Source organism: Rana temporaria, chromosome 6 (assembly GCF_905171775.1).
Source record: "Rana temporaria chromosome 6, aRanTem1.1, whole genome shotgun sequence".
Lineage (NCBI taxonomy): Eukaryota > Metazoa > Chordata > Amphibia > Anura > Ranidae > Rana > Rana temporaria.
This window is the reverse complement of record NC_053494.1, coordinates 114,728,494-114,743,879: the sequence shown is the minus strand read 5'-3', so window position 1 is coordinate 114,743,879 and position 15,386 is coordinate 114,728,494. Positions and strand designations below refer to the sequence as shown.

General features: G+C 40.2%; 1 protein-coding gene across 3 annotated transcripts in view; it reads right to left on the bottom strand.

Annotated features, from left to right (window-relative positions):
• The window catches only part of CFLAR (CASP8 and FADD like apoptosis regulator), an 84,172-nt gene that overhangs the window by 4,110 nt on the left and 64,676 nt on the right, over nt 1-15,386 (bottom strand). For all 3 annotated transcript variants that reach the window (XM_040357208.1, XM_040357210.1, XM_040357209.1), the window contains exons 4-10: nt 13,615-13,750; nt 8,896-8,981; nt 7,648-7,678; nt 6,117-6,154; nt 4,107-4,157; nt 2,799-2,883; nt 487-1,003 (exon numbers count right to left, since the gene is read on the bottom strand). In XM_040357208.1, coding sequence (XP_040213142.1) covers nt 487-1,003; nt 2,799-2,883; nt 4,107-4,157; nt 6,117-6,154; nt 7,648-7,678; nt 8,896-8,981; nt 13,615-13,750 — 944 coding nt within the window. The remainder of the gene's footprint in view (nt 1-486; nt 1,004-2,798; nt 2,884-4,106; nt 4,158-6,116; nt 6,155-7,647; nt 7,679-8,895; nt 8,982-13,614; nt 13,751-15,386) is intronic.

Below are 15,386 nucleotides of genomic sequence, written 5' to 3'. Positions count from 1 at the left end.
ATACAAGTCTGTGCCTAAAGCAGTTCTAATGCAGGTTATACATAGGTCAACTACAGGTTAAAGAAACCCGTCAATGTATCCTAAATGTTCTCAGAAGCATCTCAACTGATGTCATCAACACAAGCCCTAAGTCTCAAAACAAAGTCCCTAGCTTCATTATGAACAAACATTTTGAACAGTAAGGCCCCGTACACACGTTCGAGAAACTCGACGGGCAAAACACATCGTTTTGCTCGTCGAGTTCCTTGTGAAGCCGCCGAGGATCTCCGCGAGCCAAGTTTCCCCATTGACTAACGAGGAAATAGAGAACATTTTCTCTATTTGGCTCGACGAGTTCCTCGTCGGTTTTCTCGGCCAAAAGTGTACACACGACCGGTTTCCTCGGCAGAATACGGCTCCCATCGAGTTTCTGGCTGAATTCTGCTGAGAAACTTGGTCGTGTGTACGGGGCCTAAGTATTTGGCTTGACACAATGGTATGCATTACCTTCTTTTCTTGTCACCTAATAAGTCATTAAGTGTCTTTAGGTACAAAGAAGGGGAACCAGAAAGTCTCTGGAGCTGCCGCTCAGCTGCTTTACAATGACTCCAAAATATGTCTGCTTCATTTGGTGTGTTGGTAATACTTCGCCTTCTCTCTTGGCCTGCTCCACTGGCGGTGGGACCATCAGCTTCCAAGGAGCCTCCATCGTGCTGCACTTCACAATCGTCAGTGATATAGTTTTGTATAAAGAAGAGTTTTGGTTTTCCTACCAAGTTTGGACATGACCTCCCAGTGAAAAAATTCCTAATTTTATCCAAAGGAAGTCCTGGTGAGCATTCGTCTACGAAAAAGAGAGAGTCTGCATTCCCCCGGCTGATTAGGATACATATGAAAATGTCATATTGTTTGAGCTGTTCCATGTTAGCAACATCTTGCAGCATTGTTTTTACTTCTTCAATTCTTGCGTATGTTTTAACATTGACGACAAAATGTAGATTCTGAAATATATGTTCAAGCATTGCTGTAGAAAAAAAAACAAGTGATTAAAACCATCAAATGTGAGAACTAGAAAATAAATGAAATTTCTTTGTCAACACTTTTTATCTCTAACCTAAACTACAATAATAATATTTCTCCAGCAGCAGTACTCTTTTGATTATTCAGTAAGCAAATAATAAGAAATGTTTGATCAAAGCTGAACTTGTGGGAATAAATTATTATTATTATTTTTATTATTATTATTCTGACTGCAAGAGTTAAAATAGAACTAAAGACAATGGGGCAGATCCACGTACCTCCGTGCATCTTTCCGCCGGGCGCAGCGTATCTAAGATACACTACGCCGCCGTTACTTTTTTTTTTTTTCTAATTCCTCAAAGAATTTGCGGCGTAAGTTACGGCGGCGTAGTGTATCTTTGGCGGCTTAAGGGCGCGGAATTCAAATGGATGTAATGGGGGCGTGTTTTATGTAAATACGTTGTGACCCGACGTAAACAAAGTTTTTTTTTTAACGGCGCATGCGCCGTCCGTGGGGGTATCCCAGTGCGCATGCTCGAAATGAAACCGGAACAAGCCAATGGTTAAGACGGTGACATCATTCTAAGCAAATCCCTATTCGCGAACGACTTACGCAAACAACGTAAAAAATTCAAAATGCGAGGCGGGAACGACGGCAATACTCAACATTGAGTTCGCCTCATAATAGCAGGTTTAACTATACGCCGGAAAAAGCCGAACACAAACAACGTAAAGAAATGCGCCGGACGTACGTTCGTGGATCGCCATAACTAGCTAATTTGCATACTCGACACGGAATTCAACGGAAACGCCACCAAGCGGCCGGCGGAAAAAATGCATCTACGATCCGACGGCGTACTAAGACGTACGCCTGTCGGATCGATCCGAGATGCAATCGTATCTTGTTTTGTAGATACAAAACAAAGATACGACGCGCAAAATTTGAAATTACGTGGCGTATCAAGAGATACGCCGGCGTAATTCTTTCATGGATCTGGCCCAATGTTGGCCACCATGTCAACCTTTTTCTCTTAGTTATTGTCATAGACGGTTTACTTGCTGATGTCAAATTGAAAGAACTGGTAAAATGTTAGAAAAAGTCGATCCTCTCCAGCCAGTTCTCCCAGTTTTTTCAGTTTCTCCAGCTCTCCCCATCTCCACCAGCTGTGTGTAAGGCCCCGTACACACGGCCGAGGAACTCGACGTGCTTGGCACGTCGAGTTCCTCGTCGAGTTCTGGGATGAAGCCGCCGAGGAGCTCGGCGGGACGCCTTCTCCCATAGAACAACGAGAAAATAGAGAACATGTTCTCTATTTTCTCGTCGAGCTCCTCGGCGGCTCCATCGAGCCAAAACTGTACAGACGACAGAGTTTCTCGGCAGAATCCGGGTTTTGACCGAGTTTCTCGTGAATTCTGCCGAGAAACTCTGTCGTGTGTACGGGGCCTAAGTCGCTGACAGTCTGTCACACAGTGGGGGAGATTTACTAAAACTGGAGAGTGCAAAATCTGGTGAAGCTCTGCATAGAGACCGATCAGCTTCCAAGTATTATTGTCAAAGCTTAATTAAACAAACCAAAGTTAGAAACAGATTGGCTGCCATGCACAGCTGCACCAGATTTTGCACTCCCGTTTTAGCAAATCAATCCCTGTATGACAGAGACGCAGGGAACTGTTCTACCCTGGGAACTTGTCACTCAAAGTGTGGCAGTGCTAGAAAGCTGAAAATTGGCCTGGACTGAAAGGGGGTGAAAGTGTCTGGACTTGAAGTGGTTAAATACATTAATAATAAAAACAGTTACCTGAGTCATTTCCAACACAGTCAATAATCAGGCAGAAGCCCAATGGCATGGTTCTTACAGGATACCTGTCATCATTCGCCTCTGCCTGTGGAGGACAATGTTTGTGCCACATTATTATATATTTTCAGTCAAACAATTAGAATCTCTATTATTACATCACAGATAAACAAAACTGCTAAACAGGTAAGTCTATAATAATATGCATATTTGAGTTTATTACATGAACCTACCATGTCTTTAAAATACATTTTTAGCTGATATTTTAGAGGAACAAAAACAGCAAAACATGGAACACCAGGGAAGAAACCAAAAGGATAAACAGGCCAGCAAGAGGGAGGCTGCATCAATATTCTAATGCAGGGACCTTCCTTTTGGATTTTTTTCCTGTCAGCATTGCTTTAAGAGTCGAGCAGTGTGTAAAGTACTAAAAATAGGAGTGCTGGTGTACCCCGTAAATTCCTAAAATATCTTTGAGTACAGGACATAGGAATTGATGGTTATATGATGCTACCTTCAGGTGACTGGACAATGGCAAAACTTTTGCTGGCACCCTACGACCAGTGTACCCATATAAGCCTGCCAACTCCATGAGTCTTCAGTTTTGTTTAGCAAGCAGTGAGGAGATTACAAAGGAAAAGGGGAGGAATCTGTGTCCTGTACTGTACTCCAGGAAATGGAATGTATAGGCAAGTCCTGCTCGCCCCCTCCCCCCTCAAAAGGCTTTCTCCACACCAGGGAGAAAGCCTTGCATTACTGTGTGGAGTTACAGACAGAAGAACAGGAAGTGAGGATTTCTCAGAAGAAATAAGGACATTTAAAAGCAAAATAGAAGGATGAGGTAAGTGAAGGAGGACTGCACTAAGGTAAAGGAAGCTATTTAGGGGAATAAAATTGTACCTTTACATCCCCTTTAAGGATGCCTCAGGCATGTATGCTTTGCACTGCATAATGACAGCTCGAAACATCACATTTCTATATAGGAGGATTATGCATTGTATCTTGTTTCTGCCTGCTTGCTTTGCACTTTAATAGTTATATGGACTGAATATTCTGGTATGTACATCCTCTGTGCATAACACTTTTGTTATACTGGAAAATAGCTTGCCTAAGCCTAAATTATACCATTGGGCTACTGTCTTCATGCACAAGGCATTTGACAAAAAGTTAACTAGAGATCACTTCACTGTGTGAAGCAACTTTCAAAATGACATTACACTGGTAAAGTTTATGAAATTTTAGTGATTGCAATCAAACCTACTAGTCAAGGTACAGTTACAACTATAGAGGGTTTTGCAAATCTGCTTTTACCTGCAATTGGGGAGCCCTTGAAGCAGTAGGAACATGTCTTGATTGGACTGGCTGTATCGAAAGAAATGAAAACCTGGTCAAATGCAGCCTCAGAGGATCATTCACAATGTAAAATGAAATCTGAAGATTTGCGATTAATTCTTTAAATGCTTGAAAAACATAGCCCATCCACACAAGCCCCTAAAGGCATGTCCACATAAACACCAGGTGCAAAGTACACTCATTACTGGGGCCTCATGTCAGATATGTTATTGATACTCCCTAGAGAATGTATACAGTATGTGTTTGGACCTGCTTTGTTTGGGTGATCTACTGAAAAGAACTGCCGACACAGCATCGATAGCTTTCTAAAACTGTAACCAAAATCGAACCAACTAAACTATGCTCTCACACTGAGCTATTACTCAGTGCTCATTTGTTATACTACACAGCTCGGTGTTACATCAGCTCTGAGAATCGAAACTTGGAGTATGTGTATGAAATGAAACCTGATTCAGGATACTGAATTTGAATGAAAACAGTATATAGTAATATAATAATATAGTATATAAAATTGTGAGCAAGAAACTGTAAAGCCTATGTATAAATTATTTATAATTTTTAGAACACTGAACAAAAAAAGCAACCTGATTAAAACCTTGTGTGCACTGCATATAGCAAACAATAATCTGTTTCTTTATAAAGCCTACATTTCAAAATGACTTGTCCTCACAATCTAAAAATGAAAGCAAAAGTAGTCTGAAAAAATATCTAAATGTATTTTTATAAAGACAAAGTAAATGTGTGTAAATAAGCTAGAACACTCTTTACGACAATTTCTCTGTGTTCTGGTCACATGGATGAGTAAGTGATTATTACGTCAATATCATAAAATACTTACTAACCAACTATGTAGTTCAGATAGTAATACAGGGTACCAGCAACAATATTTAAAGCGGTAGTTACCCTTAGATTCATGCTCATTTTGTCTAGGGGAATCGGCTAGTTGTTTTAAAATCGAAGCTGTACTTACCGTTGTAGAGAGCGATCTTCTCCGCCGCTTCCGGGTATGGTCTTCGGCACTGGGCGTTCCTTCTTGATTGACAGGCTTCCGACGGTCGCATCTATCGCGTCACGATTTTCCGAAAGTAGCCGAACGTCGGTGCGCAGGCGCCGTATAGAGCCGCGCCGACGTTCGGCTTCTTTCGGCTACTTGTGCCGCGATGGATGCGTCTGTCGGAAGCCTGTCAAAAGACTGTCAATCAAAATAGGAACACCCAGTACCGAAGACCATACCCGGAAGCGGCGGAGAAGATCGCTCTCTACAACGGTAAGTACAGCTTCGATTTTAAAACAACTAGCCAATTCCCCTAGACAAAGAGAGCATCAATCTAAGGGTAAAAAAAAATTATGGGTGAACTCCCGCTTTAAACTCAACTGTATCTTATGATGATATTATAGAATATCCAAGTCTCTTATTGTTTGTTTAACATACCTAGTAACTGCCACAATAATTATCAAACAAAAGACAAAGGAATATTTAGCAGCTTAGCAACTTTGTGTACTTTTAGTGACGGCCTTAAGCCCCATACACACTATCAGTTTTCCTGATGGTTTTCTCTTCAGGTTTACCAAAACCATCTAATATGAGGTCAAACCTTAAGCGTTTCAATTTGAATGCAATCAGGCAGGTCCTTGTACTACATGGTTTTGGTAAACCTGAAGAGAAAACCAGCAGGAAAACTGATAGTGTGTATGGGGCTTGAGTGGTTAATATTGCATTCCCACATTACAATTTCATATATGTAAGTTACTGGTAATATTGACACAACCACACAAGCTGTAGTTCACAAACCACTATTACCAGAAGCCGCTTTGACCTGATTTATATTTAAAATAGTAGAAATACTGTTCATTTACTGAAAACAATGAAAAAGTGTGTGTCAGATTTGAACATGTGTGGCACCCCGTTAACAAAATGTATTTCTTAGATATACAGGATCATATGTGAACATGAGTAGCCAATGATACCTGTATGATTGGACTGGTTTCCTGTACTGGGATTGACACTAGAAAAGACAAAACAGTTATAATTTTAGCAAGGCAGTGAACAAAGGTATTTAGGTTAAGACAGTCTCCTGAACCACTGAGATACAATGAGCATAAGTATCCCCCCTTAATAATGTTACCATCTATTTGGAAATATGAGCACAATGCTTCTTGAATCATTAAGCTTGGGCTCTTTATAGTGTTACCATCTAAATTTTACATGGATTGGAGTCAGAGTTTTATATAACTGAAAATTACATAAAGTTTAGGTGGATCATACAGTAAAAAATGCATAAATATTCACTCCCTTTTGCTGTGAAAGTACTATATAAGCCCTGATACAACCAACTATGTTTAAAAGCGACATTATTATCCCACCTCTGTGAAATAAAGTGGTGTTAAATACATCCGAAGGACAAAACAATTATAAGATAACATTTGGAGAAACACCAACCAGGGTTGGGTTATCCATAGCACCTTCCATTGTTAACCAGATGAGCTCTTGTACCTGTACATTTTTTTCAATTTATTTGTAGGGTTGCTTTAATTGACATCATATGCAAATCAAAGACCACCCCTTCATTTGCATTTGAGGTAAAGAAGAGTAAATACAACGTAACAATAATGTTATTACATTGTATTTCTCAAATCATTTTCCGATCACTGTTGTTCACAACAGCCGCTGCTGTGATGCAGAGTAAGCCCTGGCTGTCATTTTGACAGCTGGGGATTGGCCAGCAACAGTGGCTTTAGATTTGTGACAGGGAAAAAAATTACAGTGTGCAGCTCTTGCAATGGATTTTTGTTGATATTTGCAGACACTCGGGCCTTTGTCTGACCAAAATCACATTGGAATTCCAACGGAATCCCATCGAAGTAAAAGAGAACATGTTCTCTATCTAAACCCAGACGGAATTCATCGGAATTTCCGATGGAAATTATCCGATGGGGCATACACACGGTCGGAATTACCGATGGAAAAAGTCTGTCTGACTTTTTCCATCGGAAATTCCGATCATGTGTACGGGGCATAAGTCTCCAATTGTTAAAAAAAATAAAAAAAATAAACATGGCACAGCGGCAACTTTGTCTGTAGATGATCATCTACCAAAACACAGTGAAAAGGTAAGAAGGGCATTATTCATAGAAAAGACCAAGAGGCCAAGGGAAAGAGCTACAAAGATTCACAGCTGAAATGGGAGAAGCTGTTAGTGGGACAACCATAAATCTGGATTTTTCACAAGATTGCTGGAAAAAATACAATTCCTTTTGGAGTTTTCCAAGGAGCAGTAGTAAACATATGGAAAAGGCTCTCAGATATAAGACTAGTTTTGAACCTTTAATGATGGTGATAAATGCTATATGTGCCAGAAAGCCAACACTATGCTTTACACTGACAGAAGAATTTTGGTGGTAGTGCACTTCTTTATTATCATCTTTATACAGGATTTATAGTGAGTATACTATAGTAAATTGAAACAACCTCCAATTAAAAAAATATTGTAATCTTTACCTTTATGTCCATTGCTCAAATTTACATGTTTCTGAAAAAGAAATACCTTAACGTTAAATAATTGTATTTATGTTTGCACAGATGTTTTTTCATGGTTTAACACAGTAAGCTTAATTCAAAGAGCTTCACACATAAATAGTGTGGGAATAAACAAAGGTGGCATCATCTTCATATGATAGGAGGGTTTAGTTCTACTTGAGCTCCTAGCTAGGCAAATGCACTAAAGGCATAAATGTAAACAACATAGGGCCAGATTCACAAAGCAGTTACGCTGGCGTATCTATTGATACGCCAGCGTAACTGCTAGTTTGCTCCGGAGTATCTTTGTTTTCTATCCACAAAACAAGATACGCCTAAAGCTGGGCTAGATCCGACTGGCGTACATCCTAGTACGCCGTCGGATCTAAGGTGCATTTTTACGCTGGCCGCTAGGTGGCGTTTCCGTCGATTTCTGCGTTGAGTATGCAAATTAGCTAGATACGGCGATCCACGAACGTACGTCCGGCCGGCGCATTTTTTTACGTTGTTTCCGTACGGCTTTTTTTGGCGTATAGTTACCCCTGCTATATGAGGCGTACTCCATGTTAAGTATGGCCGTTGTTTGCGTAAGTCGTTCGCGAATAGGGCTTTGCGTAGAATGACGTTCACGTCATAAGCATTGGCTTGTTGCGGGTTAATTTCGAGCATGCGCACTGGGATACCCCCACGGACGGCGCATGCTCCATTCAGAAAAAACGTCATTTACGTTGGGTCAAGACGTATTAGCATAAAACACGCCCCCATCTCATCCATTTGAATTGCGCGCCCTTACACCGACACAGATACACTATGCCGCCGTAACTTACGGCGCAAATTCTTTGAGAATACGGGAAATACGATGTAAGTTGCGGCGTAGTGTATCTGAGATACACTACACCGGACGGAACAATGCTCCACGCTACGTGGATCTGGCCCATAGTTTACATGAGCATAGTTTGCAATATATGCATTCCTAAGGGAATCATACATATCAGGGATATGCAATTAGCGGACCTCCAGCTGTTGCAAAACTACAAGTCCCATCATGCTTCTGACTCTGGTGTCATGCTTGTGGCTGTCAGAGTCTTGCTATGCCTCATGGGAATTGTAGTTCTGCAACAGCTGGAGGTCCGCTAATTGCATATCCCCAATATAAATGATCACAAAGTACAAGCATTAATCTGAAAATGCATATTGTGTACTGGCTCTTGTATCAGCTGAATGACTTACAAATGTAGAAAATACTTGTTTCCTAGGTATTGGCGGAGGTACAGCAATTTTATTGATGCAATGATGACTGCCATTTTCAGTATGACCTAAAAGAAAGACAATATTTAACTTATAATAAAATCTTATCTTTAAGTGTACAACTGGGCACAATAAAAAAAAGTGTATACATTACATTGCTGCAATACATGCACATGTCTCTATGATTTGTTATTTATTAAATGCTACAAATACAAATAAATAGCTTTTGCTGCTGGACTACAGAACACCTCCTTTCTATCACATGAGAGAACTGGAATCACTGGTCAAGAACAAGCAAGCAGCAAGTAAAGTCATAAAAAATCTGAACTTGTGATCTGTATAATTGTTTCAGATCTCTGCCTACAAAAGTAATACATTTACTGGTTCACTTAACAGCCAAGCATCTAGCATTTTAAGGTATGTCCAGGTTTGGCAGGCTCCACAAACCTATAGTACAGATTTCCTTCAATAAGCACAAAAAAACAAAGGGCCAGATCCACGTACAGCGGGCGCAACTTAATTTTTGGGATTTAAGTTACAGCGCCGCAAAATCTCTACCTAAGTGCCCGATCCACAAAGCACTAGAAATTTTCGGCTGTGTAACTTAAATCTGTCCGGCGCAAGGCGTGCCCAATCTAATGGGGCGAGTCCCATTTAAATTAGGCGCGCTCCCGCGCCGGACGTACGGCGCATGCTCCCAACGCGATTTTCCCAACGTGCTTTGCGCGAAGTTAGGTTACGCCGAGTTTTGTGAATCGCGCCGGGTAAAAAAAGTTGCGTCGGGGAAAAAAAAGAGTTGCGGCGGGAAAAAAAAAAATTAAAAATAAATTTGACAGCGTCGCGGGAAAGAAGGGTCTACTTTTACAAGGTGTAAACAGTTTACACTTTGTAAAAGCAGCCCTAATTTTGCGACGGCAAACTAATACTTACGGAGAAAAAACGAAGCGTAAAAGCTTCGTGGATGTCCGTAAGTGCTAATTTGCATATCCGACGCTGGATTTCGACGAGAAATGCCCCCAGCGGTGGCTGCGGTACTGCATCCTAAGATCCGACAGTGTAAGTCCCTTACACATGTCGGATCTTCTGCCTATCTATGAGAAACTGATTCTGTGGATCAGTTCCATAGATAGAAACAGGGATACGACGGTGTATCAGTAGATACGCCGGCGTATCCCTTTTGTGGATCAGGCCCAAAGTGCATAGTGCAATAATCTATACAAACTAATAACATTATACCTTTTAGTTTCATCACTATCAAAATGTCTAACAGGTTACAATGTATTACTGCACTGTCAATGCGTTGCCACATTAAATAGGCTTACTTTGAGGCAGTTATTTACTCCTGCCTATAAGCCCTGCTGGGAAGGTTTTACACTCACTTCCTGTCCTGCTCACACTGCCATTCTTGGAACAGGAAGTGAGAACAAATCTTCAACAAGGACATATTTTTGACCTTGTGAGATATATTTCCCCTAATTTCCTGCACCATGACAATGATGTCACTGAGATAGAAAGTGAAGAAAAATTACAGGCAAAGACCGTAATAAAAACTGGACAGGAATTTTCATACTTCCCACCTCAATCAAAAAAAAGACAACTCTTCACCTAATGGAGGCCTAAGGTTCCCACACTTTTGGAGATACTGCAATGCCGCACAACTTGCGAGTCTGGGTCACCATAAGAGGCTATTGATCATCTCCCATTATCCATACACAGTTTGTTGTGTCTACACCCATGATATAGGAACTACCCTCCAATCCAATCACCCAACATTCCCCTTATGTATGGGATGAAATCAAATACTCTGGTGGTCTGATATCCCCACATTTACCCCTTCTATCAATTATTCGCAACCCTTATTTTTATACCAAAAGGCATGAAGTCCTTCGTGGAGGTCCAAAAATATACCACTTGCCCGGGTTTTTCAGTTACTTGCAGGTTAAACATTAAGTTTTAACCTTTGTCTATTTATACAGTGAGAGATTATCATTTGCTTCACATGAATAGAAAAGCAAAGGATGACCCACATTCCCCTGGGCTGATTTCTCTTCTATATGGCAATCAAATAACTAAATTATACTTCTACGTCCCTGAATTATGTACAGAAATGGGAACAGGGACATCAGAAAATCATGTTTACACAATGTTTTAGCGATAGAAACAAATTGTAAAGTGCTGCTTCAGTGGTATATGTTTCCTTGTCGGTCAGTACATGTGACCCCTTGCAATCCTACTTGCTTTTGCAATTGTTCGGACATAGGCACATTTCTGCATACCTTGTGGACATGACCTGTTGTCCAAAGACTGGTCGCATGTATATAGAATCCTGCACAATCTATTCTATCTTCCTATTAACCCATACAAAGCACGCCTTAACTGGAAACCCCCGGTATTTCCAAGCACCAATTTATACCCATGACTCTTCGATAGCTGTGAAACAGACTGAGGCCTCGTACACACGACCGGTTTCCTCGGCAGAATCCATCAAGAATCTTGGTTGGAGAGCTTTTTTGCCGAGGAAATCGGTCGTGTGTACGTTTTTCATCGAGGAAACTGTCGAGGAACTCAACGAGCAAAAAAGAGAGCAAGTTCTTATTTTCCTCGACGGGAGTCTGAATTCACTCGTCGTGTTCCTCGTCGGGCTGGTTTTCGACGAGAAACTCGAGCGTGTGTATGCTAAGAAACCCGCGCTTGCTCAGAATAAAGTATGAGACGGGAGTAAAAGTAGCATTTGTAATGGAGATAACACATGTTTTAAGCTGTAACAGACTGAAAAGTGCAAATCGTCTCTTACCAAACTTTTACTTAACACGCAAACACATGAGATTAGCAAAACCAGCCCCCAGAGTTGTGCCAGTGCAATCGAACTTCCCCTGCTGTTGTATGTGTTGTATGTCACCGCGTTTGAGAACGAGGAGATTTTGTCTTGACAGTGTGTACGCAAAGCAAGCTTGTCGAGTTCCTCGACAAGCCTAACAAGGAACTCCTCGAGGAAAACGATGTGTCTTTTCCGACGAGTTCCTCGGCCGTGTGTACGAGGCCTGATAGCCATGCTTTTGCTATTGAGACTTGTACTTGATGGAAGACTTTAATGGACATTACTTAATGAGAAATTAAAGGGGTTGTAAAGGTTTGTTTTTTATTTTCTAAATAGGTTCCTTTAAGCTAGTGCATTGTTGGTTCACTTACCTTTTCCTTCGATTTACCTTCGAAATGTTTTTTTTCTTTGTTTTCTTTGTCTGAATTTCTCACTTCCCGTTCCTCCTCCGTAAGCTGTTCTGGCTGACTAACACCCAGCCAGAACAGCTTGGATGATGGGGGCAAGCTTACTGAGGAGAAACAGGAAGTGAGAAATTCAGACAAAGAAAAAAAACATTTAGAAGGGAAATCAAAGGAAAAAAGGTAAGTGAACCAACAATGCACTAGCTTAAAGGAACCTTTTTAGAACCTAAAAAAACAAACCTTTGCAATCCCTTTAACCTCCCTGGCGGTATCCCCGAGCATGACTCGGGGTGGGTTTTTCTTGCTGCGATCGGTATCCCCGAGTCACGCTCGGGGTAGACATGCAGAGCCTGCAGCGTGCGCTGGCTTACCTTGTCCTGGATCCAGCGATGTCACCGCGCTGTGTGAGCGAGCGGGACCTCGCTCGATTCACACAGCGTCCTCCTGTGCCGCCGATCTCCGTTCCCTGCGACGTTACGACGCACGGGAGCGGAGATCGGCGCCAAATTCAAAAAAGTAAACAAACACTATACATACAGTATACTGTAATCTTATAGATTACAGTACTGTATGTAAAAAAAATACTCCCCCCTTGTCCCTAGTGGTCTGCCCAGTGCCCTACATGTCATTTTATATAATAAAAACCTTTCTTTCTGCCTGAAAACTGTAGATTGTCCATAGCAACCAAAAGTGTCTTTTTATGTCAAAAATGGTTTTAGATCAGCTAGAAAACAGCGATAATAAATTATAATCACTTGCAGAATTGTGCGATAGCGATTTGCGGGGAAATTCGTCATAAAAAAAAAAAAATAATGACAGCAACAATTCTGCAACTGAAAATTTTTTAGTGATTTTGATTTGATTACATTATTGAATAATTTTTATTTTAATTATATTATTACTTGCTATAATTATTTATAATTATTTATTATATTATAATTTAAAATTTTGTTTTTAAAAAAATGTCATACCCGGGATGCCTATTAGATTCTTGTTTGGTCAGATTTAAGTGAGTTATTCCTAAAAATCACAGGCCTACAGTATAAAACACCAAATTTCCTTGCAAATAATTGTACCGCTTTCAGCATGTTTTTTCAGACAGAATCATACCGCCAGGGAGGTTAAGAGCTACATTTTAATGCTCTATGCCAAAGTTCTACAAGGTCTGGGAATCGTGGGTTACCAATTTTTTACCAGCCAATTTTGAGTACCATCTTGACACATAATGGCTGAGAATTCTCCCTGGCCAAACCTTGCTCCCTTTCTTTTACCTAAGGTATCTTAGTCCTTGCCCTACCCCTTCCATAACTTCTCTTTGTTTCCCTTCGCAACTCTTCTCCCTTAGCCCATCAGTTGCTACTCATGACATTATCATCATTGTTTATGATATCTGATTATGAAACTTTATATTTTCATTTTAAACACGTTCTAATAATGATTGAACAGGGAAAAAAGGGCAACTTTTGAGCAGTCTCTTACCTTTTTGTTTAAACTTGAGGATTTTATTTTTGAGGTCTACCCTGTGAATTGTTTGGAAACTCTGCTCTAATAAGTCCAGGTTCTCTGATGATATTAGGTTATTTTTTTCCATGTCACTTACAAGACTCAGGAAAGTCTGTGGAAATAATAACAATCTGTTTAGCAAATAATATTTATTTTCCTTAATCAAATGGTGGTGCTCAATAAGACCCCAGTGACCAAGGCTGTGTGATGTGCAGACAGACATTCACTTCCACTGATAGCAGAAAGGTGTAAACAAAGTGATTTTTTATATGGTAATATTTATCTGCACCAGCTATTACGGTATATCAAAAATGTGTAAGTGGTAGTGTCAAGGTTGTAGATCCCATTAACATTAACGAAATATAGTTTAGATACACCAGGGAACAAACTTATATTATCTAAGTTGATAGACCTTTTTAGGTCTATCTGTAAAACACGTGCCCTAATGGAAGACGCGCCAGACCAAAAGGATAAAAGAGTGCAAATTAATTTATTAGTTTATACAAAAAAAAAAGCCAACATGTTTCGGGGGTCAGAAAAACTTCCAATTCACCCGGGCTATAGAAAAAAAACACAATATAATGCAAATGTGGCTGATAAAAGCATAAAAGTCTTTCAATCATAGAAAATCATGGCTATACATACAGTATATCAATTTGTATGTGCATATGTAACTATACACATCTATACAGTACATGTACACATGCATAGAAATGAAAATATAGAAATATCTGATGGCAAGTGGTAGTGCGTGTTAGTTTTTAGAATTATTAATATCAGAAGCTACATGGTCAATACATAACATTGTATAAATATATATATAACAAAAATAAATACACAAAATTATTGTAGAGAAAAGGGAGGCTTGTGGTGGACTATAATGGCATCATATGTGCAACTGATAAACAGTCAATATTTTAATTAAAAGGTTTTTATTACAAAAATAGAAACATTCCATAACATTTACAATAAAATATCAATTGTGACAACCATGAATCAACTTATCGTTGGCACATATTACCAACGATATATACAAAGTACAAGTAATTGCGCAGTGTATGTAAACTCTACATGTCTCATGTTTCGTGGTTACTTGATGTCCGCTTCCTCAGGAGTCATACATAGGCGCATAATTTGTTGAAAGGTATGTACAAGGAATATGTCACGAAACGTGGATGCTGTGTCAGGTAAGTGGCCAAGAGCCCACTCCACATGAGGCAGCTACCTGATTCAAGCGAAAATCTGACTGGAGGACATAGAACCCCATTTTTCACACCAATTTAATCTGTATAAAGGGGCACACCCACACCGTTCACAAATATTTTCCAAAGGAATATATCAGATCCACCTCTGGTCACAATATATATGAAGAACTCAGACCTCCCTGTACCCAGAGGGGCTACTTATATATATAATATACCAAGTGACATTGATTGGGATAGAACAGACGTCTCTTTATAGAAGGTTATACCTATGTTTTGAGCCATCCTGTGACTTTCTGTATCCTCCGGGGTGGGTTGCCATTCATGGTCCAGGCTCTTGGCCACTTACCTGACACAGCATCCACATTTCGTGACATATTCCTTGTACATACCTTTCAACAAATGATGAGCCTATGTATGACTCCTGAGGAAGCGGACATCAAGTAACCGCGAAACATGAGACATGTAGAGTTTACATACACTGCGCAATTACTGGTACTTTGTATATATCGTTGGTAATATGTGCCATCGATAAGTTGATTCATG